General features: G+C 41.3%; 1 protein-coding gene across 1 annotated transcript in view; it reads left to right on the plus strand.

The window, feature by feature from the left end:
• LOC126249246 (bone morphogenetic protein 2) overlaps window positions 1-21998 on the plus strand; it is a 58273-nt gene extending 36275 nt beyond the window's left edge. Inside the window, exon 3 of the mRNA XM_049950903.1 lies at window positions 20960-21998. Coding sequence (XP_049806860.1) covers window positions 20960-21801 — 842 coding nt within the window. The 3' untranslated portion in view covers window positions 21802-21998. The remainder of the gene's footprint in view (window positions 1-20959) is intronic.
• The last annotated feature ends 3625 nt before the right edge of the window (window positions 21999-25623 follow it).

Here is a 25623-nt window from a genome sequence, read left to right on the forward strand (position 1 = left end):
TAAATTTAGACTGCGCGTCCCATGACGGCGGTGGAAAGACGCGCACAAGTCATTCAAAAGGATACAGAGAAAGCGGCAGCACTCTGAGCAGCCAGTATCCATCAATGAGGACCCAGCTGCGTGCTGACGTTATTTCACAAAGGCGGACTTCTCGGCAGCGACCTTATGAATCTGGTGATATGTTAATAAGTCGAAGGACAGGGCGTCGCTGCGTGTGGTCCGGCGGCCGCTTTCGATATACGAGCATTCTGAGAACGCAGAGGTCAGTCTTCGCCGGCGGTTTCCGCGTGCCCAATATCCGCCACGCGACCTTCCACAGTCGCTCCGCTGTATTTTTTGTTTTGCTGCGTCATGCGGTTTACTACTTCTTTACGCAACGTTAGCCCTTTGGCAATGCAGTAAGCACACAACTGAAGATCTACTGCATATCAGCTATGTGTACTATGTGGAACCAAAAGTTACTCAGTGAATTGAAAATCGAGATAATTAGGAGAACTTAGGTGGCAAGACAAATTGTAAAGCAAAGGAAGTTGCGATTTATTATGCTACGAAGTCGAATACAGTGAGAAAAATGTGTGAAATCTTATGGGACTCAACTGCTAAGGTCATCAGTCCGTAAGCTTACACACTACTTAACCTAAATTATCCTAAGGACAAACACACATACCCATGCCCGAGGGAGGACTCGAACCTCCGCCGGGACCAGCCGCACGGTCCATGACTGTTGCGCCTAAGACCGCTCGGCTAATCCCGCGCGGCCAGTGAGAAAAATATGGTGACAGAAACGGACAGTGTGACAGAACGCTACGAAAATGAAACATCACTATTTCCATATTTGATTAACATTTCATCCTTATGCGAGCTTACTTTCAATATTTTCAGTGCAGAAAAAGAATTCATTCTTACGGATAAGGAATGGTATGATCTGGATGTAGTTCAAATGGTTCAAATGGCTCTGAGCACTGTGGGGCTTAACTTCTGATGTCATCAGTCCCCTAGAACTTAGAACTACTTAAACCTACCTAACCTAAGGACAACACACACATCCATGCCCGAGGCAGGATTCGAACCTGCGACCGTAGCGGTCGCGCGGCCACAGACTGTAGCGCCTAGAACCGCTCGGCCACTACTGCCGGCGGCTGTAGTTCAATTACTGCAGAGCGAGCGGTGGCAAGATGGACCCACGACAGTCTGGCAAGAGGGGTAGACACAGTTCCATCTAGAAGGACTACTCGACGACAATATTGTAGCTTTTTTCCGAGTGTATCTGACGAATAGATAGAAGACAATAGATGGAATCCCGACATAAGATACAGGCGAAGTGCCATCTCAAACTGTAGGGAACAGATAAATGGAAACTGGTTTGAGATCTCGAGTTGCCATGAGACGTTTACTGCTGACACCGTACCACAGACAACAGAGACTTGCATATTGTAGAGCCAGGGTCAACGGGGTATTGAACGTCAGCCTATGATGTTCAGCGATGAGTCTGGTTTCTCTTTCTGAGAATCAACTCGCCGTCAACTTATCTGTCGACGGCCTTGTGAACTGTCACAGGAGGCAGCAATTCTCGAGACTTATACTTCTCCAACGTCTGGAATCAAGGTGTAAGGAGATATTGGATATGACAACAGGACTGTTTCGGTAATTGTTGAATGCTCGCCAGTATGTGGAAAGAATGATAAACGCTGTTGTAATAACCTTCATGACCAAGGTACCAAATGGAATATTCCAGCGGGATAATGCAAGACCCCATACACGCCGCAAACACCTTGAGGAATGTACAGATTCGTCAGCGCTCTGCTCGGCCCCCTAATATCTAACCTATAGATCACGTCAAGGATGCGATGGGAAGCTATCTACTTCCATACAAGCCTCCAGCCGCAAATCTTCATCAACAGAGACAGCATATGCTTCAGAGATGGTCAGGAAATTCTCAATGTGGCATTCAGATGCCGTTTTGCTTGATGCCACAACGAACAAAAATGTATATTCGTGCTTCGTGCACATCTCATACTGATGTCGATATCCCTGATGTGATGTACATCGCCGTGAAATTCGAATAATCGCACTGGCTGCGAAATTCGAATAATCGCACTGGCGTATCCTAGCAAAGCACTCCATTTCCAGTAGTGTATTTACAGTGCACCAGATAAGGCTAACTATGTTACTCCTTTGTACCATTTGTTAACAAATAACTTGTCTATTCCATTCTGTTCGAAGGAGCGTGGCGTATAATCGCACAACCTCGCAAAAAATAAAATGTGGTGTTACCGGTTGACGTTACAGGCACATATGAGGTTGGTCGTCTGATTAATAGCGTCTATGTGTCTCATCAGCTGCTATTGCGGTGCGGTCGCCCTCTCGATGTCATCGTCCCTACTGCCCGCCTCCAGCCACGCACATTATGTGTTGAAAAGTAATAGGACACCTATTGGGTGACATTAGCATAGGGCATGTCAACCCTTCGCTCTAACTACGGCTTGAAATCTGCTGGGTACACTTCCAGTGAGAAGTCTGCATGTCTATGGAGGAATGTCAGCCCATTCTTCCTCAATAGCCTAAATCAGAGAGGGTAGTAATGTTGCACGCCGGGGTCTGGAGCGAATTCGATGTCCTAACTCATCTTAAGGGTGTTCCATTGTGTTCAGATCGAGATTCTGGCAGGCCAGTCCATTTCAAGAATGTTTTTGCCCATAGACTATTGCATCATAGATGCTGCTTTGTGATGGGTTTGAGAGGTTGTATCGTTAAGCTCATACAATCAATTATTGTCTACGAACTGTTCTTCTAATGTACGCAGTACACAATGCTGTGAAATTACCTTCGTAATCTTCCGTATTTAGCATTTTATTAGCGCTATCGGAGGACCACACACAAGCTACAAATACACCCTCATTCTTGTAACACCACCCCCTTTTTACTTCACTGTTGACTTTACACATGAGGGCAAGTAACGTTCTCCTTACATTCCTCAACGCCGAACCCTTTGAACGGACTGTCACAGGATATAGCGTAATTCGTCACTCCAGATCTCTCGTTTCCACTCATCCACTGTACAGTGGCATTACTCTTTACATCACCTCAGAAAGATGTAGATTTAGAGGAATAGTTCGATTTCTGTACCCCATTATTTTTAACTCCTTGATCACAGTCATTGTCCTAGATAGACCACTGGTAGCAGTTTGGAACTTACGAGTGATTCCTTACTGTTATTTTTTATGCGTCTTTCTACTACCACCCTCCGCAAAGTCTTACGATCCATATCCGTCAGTAGATGAGGTATGTTTGGTCTCGATTTATCTGTGGTTTTTCCTTATCGTTTCCATTTTCGATCACGTCAGCAACAGTCGACTTGGCGGGTTTACAAGGGTTTAAATCTCCCTGACGGATTTGTTACTTAGGTTACATCACATAATTACTCCACGTTCGAAGTCGCTGATCTTTCTTGGCCGACCGACCCATTGTGCCGTTATTGCTTCTGTACTGACAACACAATCCTCCGTGCCTCCTTTTTCCGCTGGCGAGTGGGTCTCTCATTGCGTCTAGTGGTCATTTCGGCATTACATACGGTTGTCCGGATACTTTTAGTTAGACAGTGTTAACACGGTTGCGGCAAAAATTGTTTTGTCCGTCACATTCACGTTGCCGCCGTTGTTCTTGGCTTTCAGCCACTGAATGACGAACTACATTGACTATAATAAAAATACCAGAAAACGATATGCATCGTAGATGACACTGTATCTTGCTAGAAGGCAAGCTGTAAAAGCAATACTTACGAATTATATCTGATAGCAGATGCTGTAATTGGTAAAACTGTGACGTAACTAATGTCAACACAACTTTAATACAATTAACGATAATCTGTCAATGAAAACGGCATGGTCGTCGCGCAGCACCCACGCCGTTACGAGCTGGAAACTGGTCGGTCTTTGAGTTAATCATAGACGGAGGAGGGAAGGAAAACCTAATTTTCTAAATATAAAATCTATCACACGCATTTGATACTGTTCCTGGTAAGAAAGTTTACAGCTTGACACAGTTTTTGAGGAAAGTTATTATGTAGAAATTAATAAGAAATCTGGTTACAGAACCCGAGACGTACATAACTAATAAATGAGACAAATGCGTGAGAGAAATCGCTAAGCAGCATCAGTTGCGGCCAAAATACTACATCACATTTTGTTGTTTTGTATCCGACATTTGATTAAGTTACTTGAAACGCTTAAGTGTCTATTCAGTATCATACGGTCTAGAGCTAAAAGAAGTTTCATTTATAATAGCTTCATCAATAACACTGTTCACGGAAGTGAGCAACTGTATCACACCAGAACACTTCAAGTCACTTTGGGCTCGAAATGAATACTTTGAATATAAACTGAAGATACAAATTCGTGTAACCAGTCACTAGTTGGAGTAATTTGTATTTTCGGTTGACATCAATGCAGATTATCACAACATTCTTGTTCTCCCCAGCACAACAGAACACAACAGAATATGTGAATGCCAATGTACACACACACACACATATATATATATATATATATATATATATATATATATATATATATATAGAGGGTGTTACAAAAAGGTACGGTCAAACTTTCAGGAAACATTCCTCACACACAAATAAAGAAAATATGTTATGTGGACACGTGTCCGGAAACGCTTAATTTCCATGTTAGAGCTCATTTTAGTTTCGTCAGTATGTACTGTACTTCCTCGATTCACCGCCAGTTGGCCCAATTGAAGGAAGGTAATGTTGACTTCGGTGCTTGTGTTCACAAGCGACTCATTGCTCTACAGTACTAGCATCAAGCACATTAGTACGTAGCATCAACAGGTTAGTGTTCATCACGAACGTGGTTTTGCAGTCACTGCAATGTTCACAAATGCGGAGTTGGCAGATGCCCATTTGAAGTATGGATTAGCACGGGGAAATAGCCGTGGCGCGGTACGTTTGTATCGAGACAGATTTCCACAACGAAGGTGTCCCGACAGGAAGACGTTCGAAGCAATTGAACGGCTTTTTAGGGAGCACGGAAAATTCCAGCCTATGACTCGCGACTGGGGAAGACCTAGAACGACGAGGAAACCTGCAATGGACGAGGCAATTCTTCGTGCAGTTGACGATAACCCTAATGTCAGTGTCAGAGAAATTGCTGCTGTACAAGGTAACGTTGACCACGTCACTGTATGGAGAGTGCTACGGGAGAACCAGTTGTTTCCGTACCATGTACATCGTGTGCAGGCACTATCAGCAGCTGATTGGCCTCCACGGGTATACTTCTGCGAATGGTTCAGTGTGTCAATCCTCATTTCAGTGCAAATGTTCTCTTTACGGATGAGGCTTCACTCCAACGTAATCAAATAGTAAATTTTCACAATCAACATGTGTGGGCTGACGAGAATCCGCACTCAATTTTGCAATCACGTCATCAACACAGACTTTCTGTGAACGTTTGGGCAGGCATTGTTGGTGATGTCTTGATTGGGCCCCATGTTCTTCCACCTACGCTCAATGGAGCACGTTATCATGATTTCATACGGGATACTCTACCTGTGCTGCTAGAACATGTGCCTTTACAAGTACGACACAAAATGTGGTTCATGCACGATGGAGCTCCTGCACATTTCAGTCGAAGTGTTCGTACGCTTCTCAACAACAGATTCGGTGACCGATGGATTGGTAGAGGCGGACCAATTCCATGGCCTCCACGCTCTCCTGACCTCAACCCTCTTGACTTTCAGTTATGGGGGCATTTGAAAGCTCTTGTCTACGCAACCCCGATACCAAATGTAGAGACTCTTCGTGCTCGTATTGTGGACGGCTGTGATACAAAACGCCATTCTCCAGGACTGCATCAGCGCATCAGGGATTCCATGCGACGGAGGGTGGATGCATGTATCCTCGCTAACGGAGGACATTTTGAACATTTCCTGTAACGAAGTGTTTGAAGCCACGCTGGTACGTTCTGTTGCTGTGTGTTTCTATTCCATGATTAATGTGATTTGAAGAGAAGTAATAAAATGAGCTCTAACATGGAAAGTAAGCGTTTCCGGACACATGTCCACATAACATATTTTCTTTCTTCTTTATGTGTGAGGAATGTTTCCTGAAAGTTTGGCCGTACCTTTTTGTAACACCCTATATATATATATATATATATATATATATATATATATATATATATATATATATATATATATATATATAGTCGTGGGACCACACTCCTACATGTAGGAATTGAAGAACATAGCGTTGAACATATTAGTTATCAAAAGTAACAGAAAAATGACAGGGTACATACATATACACAACAGTACTAATTCATAAATAAGAAGGTAGTTAAAAATTTTCATTTCCTTTGAGAACATGAAGTGTGGCACTAAAAATGAAAAAAACATCAGAGGCAACAGAGAATCCGACAGACGAAGAAACATTTTGTATTGTTGGTGAATACCTTATTATGCTCCTCATTTGGACAAGTGAAATATGCGTGAGATATTACACAATGCATATTAATTCACGCGGTTAACCTAAGGCATCATTTGAACTTCGCCTTAAAAGGTACTGAATAGTCGATGGAGGGTATACACAGAACCAATTATTCACTAAAAACGTCCGTTTTCGTAATGCTGCTCCAGAGCTCTTAAACAGTGTCCAGAAAATTTATTTTAGTAAAGGAACATAATTTGATATGGGTAGAATCTGCGTTTTGTATTAGCTGCACGTCGTGTCTGCATTCGTACAAAACAAGCAGTGCATTTGTTTCTTATGTGTAGCTCGTTAAGAGAACAGATGAAACTGAGTTCTACTGGCATTCCCGGGAGACGTAAGAAGAGAAAACCTGACTCTAGCTCCTTAAAAAAATTGACCCGTATGTCAGTTGACGTTAGGTGCTCAGCTTTATGCCCGTACTTTTCCTGGTAGCAGAGAAGGTCCATTGGAAAATCCAACTGCTTACGGTCCGTGGCACTGCGCCAGAAATACGGACTCGTAACCGGGAACGCCCCAGTTTGACTCTAGGTACTGATTCTTCGTATTATATTTACTGAACTGCGCTCTAAAGTAGCTGAACAACTTAAAGTTAGGTTAATTAAGAAATATCGTTAGTAGTTCCATATCTAAAAAATTTTAAGCTAGACGAATGAAAGTTTACAGTAACCTCTGTTCCTAATTATATCGCAACTGACGACAGTGCGAAGCCGTACGATGGCTTGTGGTTTATATTAAGATATCACCGTAGCAGCGCCACGCCGCAGTATGACACATACGCTTTGAAATGTAACTAGCAGAGTCCCAAAATATTTATTACTGTTCAATAAAATGTGGGATTATGCAGATACAAATACGATCGATAGTCTAGCTTGTAGGAATTATCATTTCTGAGCACTATGGGACTTAAAACATCTATGGTCATTAGTTCCCTAGAACTTAGAACTACTTAAACCTAACTAACCTAAGGACATCACACAACACCCAGTCATCACGAGGCAGAGAAAATCCCTGACCCCGCCGGGAATCGAACCCGGGAACCCGGGCGCGGGAAGCGAGAACGCTACCGCACGACCACGAGCTGCGGACAGCATTTCTGAATCCATGCGGTGCGATAAAGCTGACTGATCTAAAGATTAAGAAAATAATTGCCACATGCAGCGGATAGTGGCATACGCTGCCAACCTAATCGATAGATTTCGATAAAAAAAAGATAGAAAATATTAAATCAATACATCGAAGAAAGTGGGTAACTAACTCATTCTGAAAAAAAAATAAAAAAAAATCTCTCGAAACCAAAGGCCCGAAGACAAACAGTTTGGATCACCAGGAAGTTCCATTGCAGCACACATTTCTCTGCAGAAAGGAAGAGACGACCGAGTCTGGTGTTGAGCGGTTGCACCACACATTCTTTCTTACTCTTCTTCCTAATTCTCTTTCTCGGCCTCCAGATATGCAGGACGCTGATGACCTCGATGTTGAGCGCCCATAAGGCCCCCCCCCCCCCCCCCCCCCCGAAACGGTGTTGTCTTTGGAAAACGGGTGCTTGTCCGGTAAGAACAATTTCCGCGAAACACAAGAGCTCATATAGTGGTCTAGCACACAGCGTTTGTGTCTAAAGAAGTTCATGATGAACTTCCATGCATATTTTTCGTGTTAATTTTGTAATTACTCTAACTCCCACCGTTCGGTTATTTTCCGGCAGAATAGTGTCTGTGTAATGAGCAAATTATTGCAAATCAGGCAATCAGCAATAAGAGGAAACGTGTCGTAGATGATTATTATATCAAAGAGTGACATATGTCGTTTCGTGGGACGTAAAACATGAGCTCTTACAGGAAAAGAGGTAACATAGAGTCCTCCATGTTAAACTACTAAATGTGTTGAAATGACTGGCCAGTTCCAACAACTTGAAATGTACATCACGTTCATGGTTACCAAAACCAATTTCTCCATCTTTCAAGGTTTTGTTCAACATGAGGACATAATTTTCGTTTGTAAACAAAGAAAAAATTTCCTAACTGTTTGTTCAACCACTTTATATCAAGATAAGAAGTGGTAACAATTTGTACCAGTCAAAGTATTTTCTGTAACTATTTTTCTTGACTCAGGAGCATACAAAGGGAAATTACCTTAGCGAGTAACGGGTTGGTATGGAAGTGTTAAAAACGTATATACATCGAAATTAACCTCACTAGACGTTCTTCACCAAATGATGGTATCTGCTCTTTAACTTGACGTGATTTTTTAATTGTGTTCATCTGTTAAGCATTAACTCCAATTAGCCGTGCTGCGTTTTCCCTTCTGTAACGACCTGTTAAATACTCCAACGGTTACAGGTAGGCGTCAACTGAACATAGATTACGACATACAAGTCAATATTGTGTTGCATATGTTACGAGTCCTTGCTACACAGCCCGAAATATATAGCCGGTTCATGTTCGTGATGGTGTTAAGTGACATTTGATGAATTATGAAACCAAGTGCACAAGCACCGTGGCATGATACTGTCCATGTAATTTTGACCATTGACGTGCTGGAACGCGTAATGTGCAATGGAGAAAATGTCATCCATGAAATAACGTTTACCATTTACCTGATACTCATGTTTAACCTCAGGGGCGTTTCATCTAATCTCCGCTTGTAATGTCGACAGACAGTTTGCTTTGTATCAGAGGGACTTACTGTAGTCCCTTACGTGATTCCACATTAAATAATCGTGCTAATTCCCACTTCAGGCAGTTAGTCATGGACTTTCTAGCTGATCGGGGTCGCTCTCCTGGTATCGTATTTTCATCGTTTCGAAATTCTTGGCTAGCCGTTTTAGTAACCGCAAAGACTGTACGTTAACCGTTGCACCAGTTGTGTTTAACTTCCTCTCTGCAGATAAGGAACATTAACCAAGCTTCATTAGAGAGCAAATTCTTCGCGATCTTACTGAAGAAAGTAATTCAGACTTATGTAGAGTGAATAAAAACAACTTTGGAGAACTGGAATTTGGATGGGCTGACGGAGGTTTGAGCCCTTTCACTCTGTTACATGTCACGATTTTAGTGGCTTGTTTACTCTGCGGATATTGTTGTGAACATGTTGCCATCAACCCGATTCATAAGGACTGCACGGTATTTTAGTGCGAGTGAATATATTAAAAGCGTCTGCGTTTCTAGTGCAAACCTAACTCACCACGTCTATTAAAGGCGCCCGCGTCACGCGTTATTTGTAATGTGATTCTGGTATAAAACTATAAATAGCGCTGAAAAGCAATCACCTGAAAGAATTTACTTACTAAATGTGGATCGTAAACTGAACCTTTGAGATATTTCCCAGACTCTTAATTGACAGTGCTGCGCATATTCTAACAACTTGCTGAACCGGCTAATACATTGTTACTGCGGTTCTCCCAGAACTCGAATGCCCATGCTTGTAGTCCTGAATTTAGGCTACTTTATTGAGCAATAATGAATTTGCATGAGTCATGCTTCTGATACCACCTACGAACATTTCTCAAATGCAATCATTCCTGTGTTTGCTGTAGCTGACGCCAGGCGAATTTAAGCACTAAAGAGCTGACTCTGGCAATTGCAGATCAAATAATATTAGCCAGTTGAAAACAAAAACGCGTCAAGCTTTTACTGAGAAAGGACTGGCAGCAAAAGCGACCTGTTACTGTCAGCCCCTGTTACCAGAATCTCACGCAACTTCGTTTCTCGCAACGAGTTGCGCAACTGTGCCAGTCTGTTAGTCAAGTTTAATGAGTGAACGAGCTGTATGTACCGTATCCTCAGTGTTTTTACTCGACAGCTGCCATCCATCAACGTTTTTCCGCCGTAATTTCGGCGTTATTTGTTATTGAGTAGCTAGCTCTGTTTCCTCATCGCGTTGATTAATTGACAGCTCCGCATTCTCTCGCTTTCGGTCAAGGTGATTTTTCCTACTGAACATGCCCGAGAACCTGTTTCTGGAATAAAGAATGAATTTAAAGCGGTTGTTCATTCCGTGAGAACACGCGTAAGCTTGTAATAGTCTCGACTTCATGGTGCAGCGCGCTCCAATTACGCAGGCTCGTTAAATACGACGTAATACATTTCTGTTCCCTGTGTTTCTGTCTACATTCAGTGATCAATCATTCTCGGATGAGTAATTCCAAGCGTCCGTTTGAGAAGGGTGAAGAGTGTACTACATACAGTGCATTACACATAAAATACAATAAATCAGTTGAACATAAATTGTACTTCTAAGATTCATGTAATCTGATGAAATAGTTTCGAGTCTATTTACTTTGAGGAGGTTATCTTTTGTCATACCCTTGAACTTATTGTTTACAACCTATTTTATTAATTATTAGTAGAAGATAATTTTTAAATAGTTTCGTAGTTCAATTTACCTTCGTTGCTTACGCTATTGGAATATTTCAACTCTATTTACGATGAAGGGGTCATTACTTGTCATATCGTTGAGTTTTATCTTTAGAACTGAAACTATGATTTGTTTGTGGGGGATCATTTCGAATCAGTTTCATCCTAATAATTAACAATAGTCGCTTACGCCATTGTAATGAAAGTGAACAAAAATACTTCATGTGAGGTTCAAATGTGAATTATAGTTATGAAGTAAACACTGGATCAGAAATAATTTTTAACAGCAAGTACTACATAGTCGGACATAAATATTACGACCGTTTTGTCGGAAATTGTTTTTTTTTCTTTTTTAACATACAGTGGAGATTCAAATGTTACTTTCGTTTTACGCATTACACAAGTTTGGTCACTGAAGGAAACATTTAGATAACAACCGCCATTCTTGAATGACGTATACGGGAGTCAGTTGACAACTGCCTGCAGTACTTCACCATGGAATGGTAAATACTCTAAATAATCATAAACGCGAAATTTTCAACCGATTTAAACAGCTAACAGTTAAATAATTCATTTCCGGAAATACAGTCGGAAACAGAGGAAATTTTAAGAAGTAGCCACAAGTTTTCTGTGGAAATTGTCACCTTGTTGATGAATTTCAAAAACATAACTTGTTACTTGATGAGTGATGAAGGTAAGGTAAAGCACAGTTCAGCTCGTCGAGTGTCTCCCGCAATAGATTTGAAAAATGATGTCACATATGATTGCTATTTGAGTTTCCACTGGGGTGAAACAGCTTGGAACAAGTTCACTATCTCAAGAATAAATGGCCAAGGCCGTGATTTGTTCGCGCTCATTGTCACTAACGTGTGGTTCTCTGTATATGATATAAAATGCTTGGCAGCAGTTAGTGCGAAACATTGCCTGTGCAACACATACTATTAGCGTCGCTCAATCCGTTTGAGAGAATATTACTAGACGAAGAAATTTTTTTCACATTTGAGAGGACAGCAATGTATCAGTTAAGTAGGGGCAAGTGAACAATTTCTAGGATCATTGGCAGCCGCCTTATCTCAGTATGTTGAAACTGATTTCGGAGTGGGCCAAGTTGTTGACGCAGATTAACTGTCATATGAATGTCTTCTGAAATCAGACGCCAAACAAGCCCGTGACGCAGTACTGTTGCTTTTGTTATGAGTCTAAAGCATTTCCGCAGCTCGAAAAAGTGGAACACACAATGAACTGATGACGATCGTAGAGTTGTGTGCTGAGTCTCTGCGTAATTTCGAATAGGCTAGGTTCTTTCGAGAAATCTTTTTAAAAGCCAGTTTTGATACGCATCATCAGTCCACTGGTCGCTCCTTTGTGCAGATAACCTACGCTCTGTAACCTCTCATGTCACACAGTGGTCCCTATTACATCTTGCACAGCATTTAAGAGTACATCTTTCGAAGCACATATATATACTTACTAGCGACTTTCGTTTAGTTATCTTCGACTTCCATTTTAGTAGTTACTGATTTAAAATTGTACAGTCTACCACTGCCCCAGTATCTCATCTCTCATCTTACAGCTTTCTGTATACCACTGTATGTGATCGGTTAGACATTTCAGTTTTGCATTCCTGAATGATTATCATTTCTTTACACGTTTCGATTTCTCCACGTACCCATGTACACTCAAGTTTTATGTTCTAACGTACTAGGTATTTGTCACTGACTGATACGAACACTGCAGTAACTGCGCGCTGTCTTCATGGAAATAGTTTTAATAAAGTTGACCTATATTATCTTAACTGGCGTAACATTTGTTATACACATAGCTGTATGCTATAGTTGACTGCGACAGCCGAATTTTAAACGATTAATTGTGTCTGGCTACTACGAACATTGGTATGAAAGGGATTGAGCAAATAAAGTGTACAGCATAGCACACACCTGAAGGCGACCAGCTAGAGGATATTAAGTGTAATGTTACCACTATCCTTAACAATATCTCTCACTCACACACGATGTATGAAATATAGTATTTCTTAATTTAGAAGCCCGGCCGGGGTGGACGAGCGGTTCTAGGCGCAAAAGTCTGGAACCGCACGACAGCTACCGTCGCAGGTTCGAATCCTGCCTCGGGCTTGGATGTGTGTGATTTCCTTAGGTTAGTTAGGTTTAAGTAGTTCTCAGTTCTGGGGGACTGATGACCTCAGAAGTTAAGTCCCATAGTGCTCAGAACCATTTGAACCATTTTTAATTCAGAATGCTGCAATGACATGATAAAATTTCGTTTCACGTTTGTGATTAAAGCAGATATTTCTGCATCGAATGCAATAGAGTGTCACCGTTGTAGGACCATGGGTCACCATTCCCTTCGTCAATAGCTGCTACACCTCAATTAAATAAACAAAATTCGTGGATTCGTGATGCTGGAGAAACGCTCTGTGTAACTAATGGAACTTTTCTCGTGTAAATAAACACCATTTTATATAATCTGTTACAAAAAGAAGACGCCAAGTGAAATTGGGTTTGGCGAGCTACTTCATGGGTTTTTTTTACACAGGGAAGAAGAACCTTCTCGTTTTTACTGAAAGTTTCGTATGCGTTAAAGAGTGAGGTACACTTCACATGATATGATTAGCATCACAATGTATGCGAACATGAACTGTAACATTTACTGAAACTTACTATAATGTGTTTCAACATGAGTTGTAAAAAGAAATGAAAAAATTAATGACTTGTTAATTTACTATCATCATCACCATGGGCACTGGAGTCAGTAGACAGCAGGGGCATCTCTGAGAACATTTAGAGCAGAACGATAAATGAGATATATGGTTTGACATCTTTTAGTGATGCAGCTGTACAGCTAGCAAGGAAATCGGCTGTTTCGTATTGAAAGGAGCGATTTCGGCGAATGCTTTATAAGATTATAAAAGGACCACGAGAAACACATTCGAATGGGCAAATAGTGGCTCCTCCCAAGTACACAGCGCTACACAGTTGCCCCGAAATCCATTAGAGAATAATTTAGAGGAATTGTAGGAATATGGACACTACTTCGATTTACATGAATTGCTACAGTGTAGTTGATTGAGGCGTTTTTGAAAATTAACTGTCAAATAAAATTAACAACGAAACATGAGCATATTTCTCCTTGATAAAGTTTCCTGTCATACTTTCGTTTCATTCTGAAACATTCTATGTGTTTCCCCAGAAATTTTGTTGTCACAGCGTGACACTTAGAAGAGCATGGAGAACGATACTACTTATTTTTAATGTACTAAGCCGTCTTTGTGTTCCGCTGCTTGACCGACCATGAGAACTACATTTTAATGTGCGCCCCCGAACTGACTGTTCCTTGCCTAAGTTTGACTACAGGATGTCTATGGGATCTGTAGATAAAGGTCTGAAGAGTATTCGTAGTTTTTGCACTAAAAGCCAATTCTTCGAATTTTATAAGCAGATTATAGCGCCTTCGTACTAGCGTCTACAAGTTAAGGTACTTCAACATTTCAGTTGTAGTATCGCGCCATTCAAATAAGACTGCGAGTATATGCTCTTGCAGTTTCCGTATGGGCGACCTGATATGAAACCCACACTAGAGCCGTAGTGTAGTAAGTAAGAGCCGTACAAGTTTCATGTAAGGAAACTCTTTTGAAGCAAGCCAGTGTCTCATTATCCTACCAAGTCTTCCTTCCACTTTACCTATAAATGGGCATCATTCAGACTCTTAGAAATTTTTGTGATCAGATAACCATATGACACGATTGTAATCAAAGGCTACCACATATTTTAGTTTTCGAAGACTGTAGAGCTTTACATGGCTCTGTGTTAAAAGCTGGTAGGTGGATGATACATCAGGCGGATATTTAGTCAATATCCAACAAGAAATTAGTGCAGTTTCTATCGGATAACACTTCCTCGCAGTTGGCAATGCTGAGATGACAAATACACGTTTCTAAAATTTGATCTCCTAGAAACAATTTTCCAACTGAATCCAAACACAGCGAATGTATACAACAATGAATGGCCAATGAAGTGATGGTCTATGCTATGCTATGCCAACTTCAGAAAGATACGAGCCGTCAAACAACGTAGGAAAAAAAAAGTAGCAACGTCCCCTATGGAGGTCAAAATAAGCAAAACCCATGAGTCAGTCACTTCTGAATGAGATACGGTGTTTGGTATGCGGGAAATGTGTTTTCTCATATAGCGATATTAAGGATCGCACAGGATATACTGCATTGACTGGCAGGCATATGTATAAACAGTGAATAGAGGCAAGTCGCAAGAAGTCAGTTAGTTCAAAATGACTTTCTTAAACGTGGGGTAACAAGGGAAATTTTCGACTTTGCACCCAACCCTGCCCTAAATGAGAACTGTCCATTTCTTATGTAATCCTGATCACTGTTTAGCTTCTTTATTCGTTTATTGAGATCTTCACGAATTCAAATTAGACTAAAAGGGGTACGTCTCAGTAACTCTTTTTGAATAACACAATCCTAACATGGTGCTTGCAACAAAAACTCGATTCCTCTTTCATTGTTTCATTATCGGTCGCTGGAAAGCCGTAATAAATAAAAGATAAAATGGAATCTACTCTCTACAACGCAAGCGTTGGCTCACTTGATATAACGTGAGTAGCTCAATCTAGTACCCATAAGGAGAAATAAGTCTTCTGGAACTGTAGCACAACCTACTCCTAACCGAATTTCCTCGTGATTTCCTTTCGTACATGTATGCCCCCTCCCCATTTTGGTGCCCTCCAATCATTTTCGTACTTACAATTTCTTCCCCTCCTACTTCGCCCTCTCCCTTCCCCTTTTCTTTTCCTCGTCGTCATTGTTTTCGCCTGCCAAAAACTGCGCCCTGACGGAACGGTGCTCAAGGCATGCGTCCTTACTGTCATACCCTTTGTACGCCACAACCTCCATGTACAGTTCGACAACTGCACCTGCTGAGAAGATATTTCTAGACTTTGGTTAGTTAGAAATTAGATCATCATTGTTTTCCAGAAATCACTATTGATAGTTGCGGACTCGGTTACGAGTACAAACCAAATGAAAGAAGGTTCTGGAGCACGGTAACAAGCCTGTGTTTCATTCCATGTCGCAATGTTTCGAGGTCCTGATTGCTGCACGTGACGGCTTAGCAACATAATGTGTTCTCAGTGTCAGAGATATTATTCTGTTCGTTTCGCCTACAAGTGTATTCTTTGGTGTACCATAAAATGTAGCGTAATATATTGGCGGAAATGGGAAGTGTTACATCATGAACAACTTGAGTGAACGCTAACAAGCTGATTCGCCGGTATTTCCATGCCTGTTGGATACGTTTATTATAATTTCATTCTCATGCGAGCTTATTTCCTGCGTTTTCAGTGTAGAAAGAATCGTCCTGCAAATAAAGGACGTTGTGAGTACATTGTGGCTATTGGGTATGTCTAACGTTACTGAAGCTTTCCTAGTGGAGATAGCAACACAAGGTGTCCAGATAATGTGCACATGAAGCCTACTGCCATCTTCCGGAATTTGAGGAAGTTCGGATCACTGACATGCAGGACTTGGGAGCTTCATACCGACCGATCTTACTGGCAGTTGGCTGTAGTTCAGTGAGTGAAAAATAAGTGATGACGAGGTGGGCTCAGAACAGCAGTGTGACAAGAATAGTAGACACAGGTCCATTCAGAAGGATTAAACCACAATGAGATCGTCGGACTGGTTCTGACAATAAGACTAGTGACAATACCCTAAATCCGGGAACAGTTAACAAGCAGAGTGTCACCACCTACAACCTGGAAGAGAGTGCTGATTTATTTAGCGTATGGCAAGTACAAATCACGTTTATAGAGAAATAAGCTGCTACAATAACTTTATAACTTTGGCACTAAAAACAAGACATAAAGAATTAAATACAGTTATGTCATGAGCAACATATATATAATTACAAATTAACATTTAGGTTTTTAATATATTGAACTGCACTTCGAGTCGCATCCAGGAAGTCCGTTGTTTGACCTGAGTAGGCTCTCAGAGGGCACTCTGCAATGATGTGCCGGATCGTCTGCTTCTCAGCGCCGCAGTCGCACTTTGGGGATGGTGCTCTTCCCCATTTGTGTAGAGAGTCCGCACATCTAACGTGGCCCGTCCTGATCCTGTTGAGGATGGTCCAGATTTTACGTGGTAAGCCAAAGCCTGGAGGTCTGTTCGACGGTTTCAGTAAGGTGTTTACCTGTGGTGGTGCTGATTCTTCCCATTCCACTTTCCAGCGTTCTTCAAGACAGAAACCATTTTCCTCCAGATCTTTGGCCCTTATAAGAGGTGGATGTCTAGAGCGCCATCTATCTCTGTCAATGCCATTGCTCAAAGCTTGAATCGGAAGTTGCGGGTTGTCTTGTATTTTTTTTAATTCTCTGAGAAACGCATGTTCTCTTCGTAAGTGAGGTGGCGGTATGTGGCTCAGTACAGGTAGCCAGTGAATGGGGGTTGATTTTATTGTACCTGAAATAATCCTCATAGTTTGTTTCAGTACTGTGTCCACCATCTTGGTGTGAGCGCTCTTTAGCCAAACAGGGGAACAGTTCTCTGCCGCAGAGTAGACAAGTCCCAAAGCAGAGCATCGCAAGGTAGAGGCGGAGGAACCCCAGCTGGTACCACATAGTTTCTGAATGATATTGTTCCTAGTACGGATTTTTGCAGCAGTGTGTTGTTTGTAGCTCAGGGTTCTATCTAATGTCACTCCCAGGTATTTTGGATTTTTATTATAAGGCAGAATATTGTTATCAAAATATATCTTAAGGCGTCTGTTAGCCAATTTATTATTCACGTGGAAACACATAACCTCAGTTTTAGTTGGACTAGGTTGTAGTCTCCATTCACGAAAGTACGTTCCCAGCAAGGAAAAGTCGCTTGTCAGGACAGTCTCAGTATGCTCCATATCTCGATGTTATGTAGCTATGGCCCAGTCATTTGCATATCGAAACTTTTCAGATTTAGTATTAGGCATAACGGCTATATACATGCTGAAAAGTAGCGGTGCCAGGACTGATCATTGGGGTAAGCCATTATTGAGCTTCATTGTTTTGCTCCTATAATTTCCAAGTATCACCTGGAATGGTCTGTTGCAGAGCATCTCGTTGGTAAGGTTAGCCATTTTCAAACATGGTACGATGCGGAGTAGTTTGTAAATCAGGCCTTGCCTCCATACAGTATCATAAGCCGCTGTCAGGTCTATAAATACCATTGATGTTTTTTCTTGTCTTTGGAAGCCTGCCTCGATGTAGGAAGTAGTGAGAGGACTTGATCTGTGCAGCCCCTGTTTGGCCGGAAGCCTGCTTGTTCCACAGGGATACACTTAAGAATATCCGGACTTATTCTGTTACATATAAGTCTCTCCAGTAGTTTGTAGATCATGCTAAGAAGGGCAATTGGGCGGTAGCTGTTTGGTTGGTCATTCGGTTTACCTGGTTTCAGTATCGCTATGATTTTTACATTCTTAAGGGTATTTGGTATTCTTCCAGTTTCCATCATGCTGGAGAAGAACTGTGCAAGCCATAATTTTGCAAATTTACCGCAGTGAATCAGAAACTCTGGATGAATTCCATCAAAACCTGGGGCTTTCCGTGGCTTGATGTCTCTCAGAGCCAGTGTTATCTCTTCGATTGAGAAGGGCTGCGAGTGTAGTGAATTGTTTTCTACAAAAGTTTTCAACTTTTTAAGTTCCTTTTTAACTTTTATGGTATGAGCTCGATCCCCCCTTTTTTTTTATCTCGTTTTGTTCGCTTTTGTTCGTTGCATCTGCTCGGGGCGGACGTCGTAAGACATCCGTTTAAGTTCGTTATTGATCGATTAACTCAGTTTTTTTTTTATTACAGAGGGCAGCTAACCCTCTCACCGAACACGCTGAGCTACCGTGCCGGCGATCCCCTGGAGCTCTAGAGGTTTTACTGATGTGCGCCGTAACTGTGTTTGGAGAAATAGAGCTGGTTGGTCGTTGGTTCTTGCTACTACCACCAAGCTTCCGAAGTAGCGACCACGCCTTTCTGCTCTTTTGAAGTCCATTTCCTCAACAGTCTCTATCCATTTAGTGCGCCTGGCAGCGTCCAGACTGTGCAATAAGTCATCTGCAATCTCCCTATCCCCATGCTCTAGGAACTGTTTATAGAGGCGCCCACTCTCTTCGTTCCACCCCGGCACGTATTCTTTTCTAAATCCCCGGTGAACGCTGTTCTTAGCTGAGCTGATGACTGCTCCCACAAATCTTTTGTAATTTTTATAGGTTGGAGGTATCCATCCAAGGCGTTTATCAAGTTTTTCTGAGAAAGTAGCCCAGTCCGCTTTCCCAAAGTTCCATCTGGGCCGAGGATACGAGGAAATTAGGGGAATAGTAAGGCCTATTTCTATGAGAGTGCTGAAAGCTGTAGTCAGACCTCGAGTTGCCAAGCATCGTTCACCATTGACACACTTGCACAGACAGGAGAGATTTATGTGCTGTAGACCAGAGTCAACTGGGACACTGAGTGGATCCTGTGATGCTGAGCGACGAGTCTCGCTTCTGTTTGTGGCGGTTAGATGGACGCCAGTCTGTCCGTAGAAGACATAGTGAAAGGTCAAAGGAAGCAGTGCTTCTCGAAGTGGAGATCTCACCAATACCTAGAATCCAGGTGCGGGGAACAATTTTATATGACAACAGGACTGTTGAAGTCAGGCTGAATGGCCACCAGTGTGTGACGAGAATGGTAAACGTGTTGTCGTACCCTATATGACCAAGGAACCAAAGGGTATATTCCAGCACTGTAATGCAAGACTCCACACTGTGGTTCACATCCAATACACTTCGAAGTATGTACGGATCCCTGACTAGCCTGCCTGGCTTGGCACCCATAGAAAATCTCTGAGACAGTGAGGAGAAGTGTACTTGCATACCAGTCTCCGACTGGCAGTGTTCAAGAACTGGCATAGCACGTGTGTCAGGGATGCCAAGAAATATTTGTCGCGATGACACTGGTAAGCTGTTTGCTTTCCGTGATACAACGAATATAGGAGTGTATTCTTGCCTATGGGAGTCATGACCCATACTAGTATCGGACGGAATGAAATTTCAGTCATTTAATAGCCGTTATCTGATGAATATCCCGACAAAGTCTGATACATTATGAAACGTCCCCTTAGAAAAATTAGTGAATTACTGTGCTGATAAACCTCTTACGTTATTTGCTTTTCAAAGAGCTGAGCAAAACTGAACGTACTCAGACATTACTCTCTTTACTTATTCTGATCAACACTAAACTGACACACAATATTTTTAGCGTAACGCAATCTGACTTTTAATAATCCCTACAAAAGAATGGCCCTGACTAACTTTAATCTATACCTTTCACGAATCGCTTACCTCACAAAAATCTTCGTTACTCTAACTACTCCAATACAGCGAGCGCCAATACTGCCAGCTAAATAAAAGATTCTAACTACTGAAGTCACTAACTACTGATAGGCATAGTTAGCAAATGAAAGATTTTGATAAAGAAGAAACAATGTATTTACCTTCATAGTGTTCAAAAGTCATAATATATATATCAGTTCATGACATCCAGTCTTACAAATTTACTGTCTCTGATGGAAACACGTCCAGATCATCCGCTCTCAAAACTCCACCATATCTCTCCCCACATCCACCACTGCTGGCGGCTCACCTCCAACTGCACAATGCTACGCGTTGTTAACAGCCAACTGCCCAACACTACAATACCGAATGATACAACAATGCCAACCAGCCACAGAATGCACACAGCACAGCCAGTGATTTTCATACAGAGCTGGGGTGACACAAAAACCTAAACAGCCTACTTACTACCAACATAAAAACCTAAACAGCCTACTTACAACATATGTGTTTCACAGTGTAACACTTCCCTTTTCCGTCAGTCTTCTATATTCTAAGTGATTAACGTGTGACAGTAACTGTTCTGTTTCATGCGCCTGGATAAAAGGTCCCGGTGCACAATCACGTTTCTTCAAAAAGTCTCGAGCTTAGCACGAGCATGACGCCTGGCCAAATTTTGCTACAACCGGTTGTGAGGGCTCTGTTAATAGAGTGATTTCTCTGTGGGACAGATGGCAGCGACGTGCAGCCCCCCGTGCGTCGCTGGCGCCACCAGCGCAGGCGGAGGGTGTCGCCGTCCGAGGCGTGGCTGCAGTTCTCGCTGCCGGAGCGGCACACAGCTGTGGTGTCGCACGCGTCGCTGCACGTGCTGCTGCGGGCCGCGGAGTCGCCTGCCGCCGACGGGCAGCCGGTGACGGTGCGCGCCTACCAGCTGGCGCCGTCGCTGCGCCGCCGCCGCCTGCTCGACGAGCGCCGCGTCCACCTGGCGGCCGACGCGCCCAAGTGGGCCGACTTCGACGTGACGCACGCCGCCGCCTCGTGGCTCGAGGTCGGCGAGAGCGACGCGCGGCTGCAGCTCGAGTGCGCCGGCTGCGCGCAACGCAACCTCACGTTCGGGGTGCTCCGAGGCGACGCGCCCGCGCTCCACATCCTCGCCGAAGTCTTCCCCGACGGGGCGTCGGCGCGCCACAAGCGCAACGTCGTCGAGTACGAGAAGGTCAACTTCCGGCAGGTGAAGTGCCGCAAAGAGAAGCCGCGTTGCTGCAGGCACATTATGCCTGTCGTTTTCAAGGACATCGGATTCGAATTCATCCGCCAGCCGCTCACTTTCGATTTGGGCTACTGCAAAGGGAGGTGCCCGCGCGAGTTCAATCCAGTGAACAACCACGCTTTCTTTCAGTCGATTCTCTGGTCGAAAGTGAAACACGATAACAAGTACGGTGTGCCGCGGCCGTGCTGCGCGCCCAAAAGACTCGAACCTTTGGAGATCTTGCACTTGGACGAGCACGATCCTAAGAAACTGAAGCGCGTAGTTTGGGACGATATGAGAGTGATCGAGTGCGCGTGCGCGTGAACGAACCGGCGCTGGCGCCAGCGACTGAAGCTCACACTGCTCTGTGTTGTAGTAGTGATTCTTACCAAAGATTTCATTTTGTGGATACGTTCGTTTGATGCTCTTTGTTTTCAGAAACGAATTATGTCGATACGGGTTGTAATTTACTGTATGTTTTTTTAACAATTTTTGTATCGTACGATAATGTATTAGTTACGAAAAGCGATGTAAATAGTCTGTTAATATTAATGTTATTCTGACAGCTGCAAAATTGTGTCAGTTACATTAAAAATGACCTGTAACTCAATATACTGAATGTGCTTAACTGTGATATTTGCGTAGTAAGCTTTAATGGATCACAATGCAATAGCGACACTATACGTTTACGCGTTAACTGTTTACAAATAATGTTTAAGATGAGCAGGATTTATTATGGTGAACGTTTATACATATCTTGCCATTATTATTTATAAGTTGTAGCGCCGTCTCTAGTGATACTGTACTTCTTCTCTGCACCACCAGTCTCTTTAAAAACGTCTCTAAGTTCCTTTCTCAAATAAAACCGGTCATCTTCCGTACATTCGTATTTAGTAAATTCGTAGTGAAACAATATCTGTGACCATGAAACACAGATACTGCTCAGAACACGAAGTTGTGGACAGAGAGCACATGTCCGAGATACGGCCAGCAGTGGAATTCTCTATTAGTACGCAGTGCTGTGTATTACTGAATTTGAAAATTTTTACTAGATTTTTGAAGTCATACTGAGATTATATTCCAAATTATTCTACTAAAATTTTACAGAAATAATAAAATTGTCAACATAATCCTGTATCATTGCCAAAGCGAAATTTATCCAAGGTTTCTATGCAGCATATTGCGTACACATTGCGTAGCTTATCGAAGATTTAAAGTAGCTGCTGATGTTTAGTAAAATTAGTTTAATTCGAGATAATTGTGTTAGCAGTAAAAATTAACTAGAGGTATGGCTGGTTTAGACAATGTGTGGTTATGGAATTTGATGTGTAACTGCATGTCATGTGATCTTCCACAGATATTGTATATTTGCTCGTAGTGCTTCCTAAACGACAGGGAATCGTAAAAAAAATCTCAAAATTTTGGACGGAGCGATAGGCATTATTTTTACTGTTTGATCAGAACTTCAAAACGATTGCATATATGGTATGAAAACAGTGGATTTCATATAATTATTCATGCAGTGAAACAGACTTCAAAAGTGTGCAAGCTATATCAAGAAAATCCTATCTGTTGGTGGTAAATAGTACATATTTGATTGTACCACGAAATATATGAAATATCACAGAAACAATTTTTTGCATCAACAAAAACTGGTTATGAACACCAAAAAAGTTTTATTTGAGCTATGAAGATTTATACATTTTACATAAATTTGAATCATGTTAGTAACAGAATTATGGTCAAATATAGAAAATGTCACCTTACGGCTTTGCTGCACTGTCATTCAGCAACACAGGTTATGTGTCTTGTAGTACAAAAGACAGGTCATCTAAGTTATCCACTGATAGTGGTGTTCATTGAGCTACTGTAGTTCTGTATAAGACTAAGCATCATACCATGGGAGGTACTATTTCTTAATAAAACATGTCTTTAGGAGAACTTGCCCTGAAATACAATAATTATAAAAAAGAATAGGGCAGAGGGCACAGTACAATATGTAGAAGACCCAGACTAATTCTTTAAAATTAGATCTCATGCAAGCAACATTTATTTAATGATTTAAACTCTCTTGTGTTCGTGAAATACTACATTACATTCCGGAGAAATACACATATTAATGAACAAGTATTTATAAAGGACTTTAAAATAGGGGGTCAGTAAAGTCCTGCTATGTTTCCAAAATTTTGCAAGTTGTATCTAATGATTTTTCAGTAATATTCACATAATTTCAGGTGTTTTCTCCCAGTTTATTTCAATTATTTCAGTCCTCCACATTAAGGTATTTTTCATTGAATCATTTTTATATACAACAAAAACTGTACATTACTGTTAAGTGATAGTGATAATTTTAAGTGTAATGATCTATGTATATTAATAGATATAAGAGATGACAAAAATGATGAATGTGATCACTAAAGTCCAACATTTTCATAACTTCCACTCAACATTCAGTCAAATATTATTATAACGTTTTTACTGGGTAATAACAGTTTTAATGAAAACATGTTTACTGCAGACTGATTTATTTAAAGATGTTCTTTGAATGAATGCTCGTGTACATCCGTGTACTACGCAAATTAGAAATGTAAGCATTAGTGATGTGGAAGATAATGTGTTATAAGAATTTAATGTAGAAAAGTACTGTGAAACAGTTTTAGTAATTATAAAAATTTATTTAATATGCAGCTGTTAGAAATTGTTGTATAAGCCTGTCAAACTGATGGGAACTGTGAATAAGATATTAAAATGTAATGTGTTTCACAGGACTTTTTAATATAACTTAATGAAAGAAGACTGTTTACTACTTTTTATGATGCACTCTTCTTGCTCTCTCGTAATTTGTGTCGAGTTTAGATGGTATATAAATTTTATTCCTCATACTGATATTATATTTATTTTAATAAATTATTGATTGAATGTCTACAAAATATTTCTGCAGTTATTAACTACAGTATCCACCTTTTTTATCTATTACAGTACCCACCTTTCCTATCCATTTCCATTTTATGCTTTGCAGTCATGTTGATACATTTAAAACTTGGGAACATATTGTCTGCACAGTGAAGGTATACTCTTCCGAGGTATTTGTAAACTGACAATAAAACTAGAAATACACATAGCTGAACATGAAAAATAAAAAGTAACTTAAAGTTCATCACTGGGAATTATTTTTGAAGACAGAAATGATACAAAAATTAAATCATTTTCTGCATAGACAGGGAAGTAGAGAACCAATGTAAAACCCAGGTTCATTACTTTCCCAGATGTCTGTCCTCTAGGGTATCAGTCTCAAGATGGTGATAGTTACTGATGATAAGGTCCTTGTCACCACATAAATTGCTGCACGTATTAAACTTGGAGTTTTTTAAAGATTGTATCTGGCTCTATTAGATCAGTTGTCATGAGATCTGACTTGTTAGATTTGTGTGTAAAACTAAGAACTTAATTAATTTATTCAAATATTTACTATAGCTGTCCTACGCTGCAGAAAACAGCAGTATTTCTTCAGAAATACCTTGGCATTTTACTTGTTGCCCTGCTGTTGTCATCCACCACTTGTATGGATGCAAAAAAAGAAGGGATGAAGGCATCTATAAAAACCAATTTTCTGTAGTTTGGTTGGAATAATTTAGTCTTTGTTATTGACACAGACACTCTTCATTAGGTTAATACTACTTCTAGGTTTACGTCATTGACATAAGATATGAAGTACATTTTTTAAAGCAGAAAATAGAAGGCAGTTCTGTGACTGATAAAAGTTATATATATATATATTTTCATTCATTCATTTCATTGTTGCCCTTATGGACAGTGTTTGAACTCGAAAATCACATGATGACACAATTTTCACTTCTTTCCTCTCTTCCTCTTCTCTTCCCAAAATCTCTTCATCCTTTGGCTGTGCTCCTGTTTCCTTTGCTCTGTCCATAATGTTCCTGTCTTCTTTCTCTCCTTTACAATAAATTTTGCACTCCTAACTTTGTTTCTGAAGTATTTCCTGTCTCCTATCATTTGCCTGTTGATCCCTATCTGCCTTAAGTCTTCGTCTATTTCATGATACCAATTTGTTTTCTTGCTTGAGCTGTTTACTACATCAAAAATTTTCTTTGTAAGTCGGTTGTTGTCCATTCTCTGTATGTGCCC

This window comes from Schistocerca nitens, chromosome 3 (genome assembly GCF_023898315.1).
Source record: "Schistocerca nitens isolate TAMUIC-IGC-003100 chromosome 3, iqSchNite1.1, whole genome shotgun sequence".
In the NCBI taxonomy this organism is placed as follows: Eukaryota; Metazoa; Arthropoda; class Insecta; order Orthoptera; family Acrididae; genus Schistocerca; species Schistocerca nitens.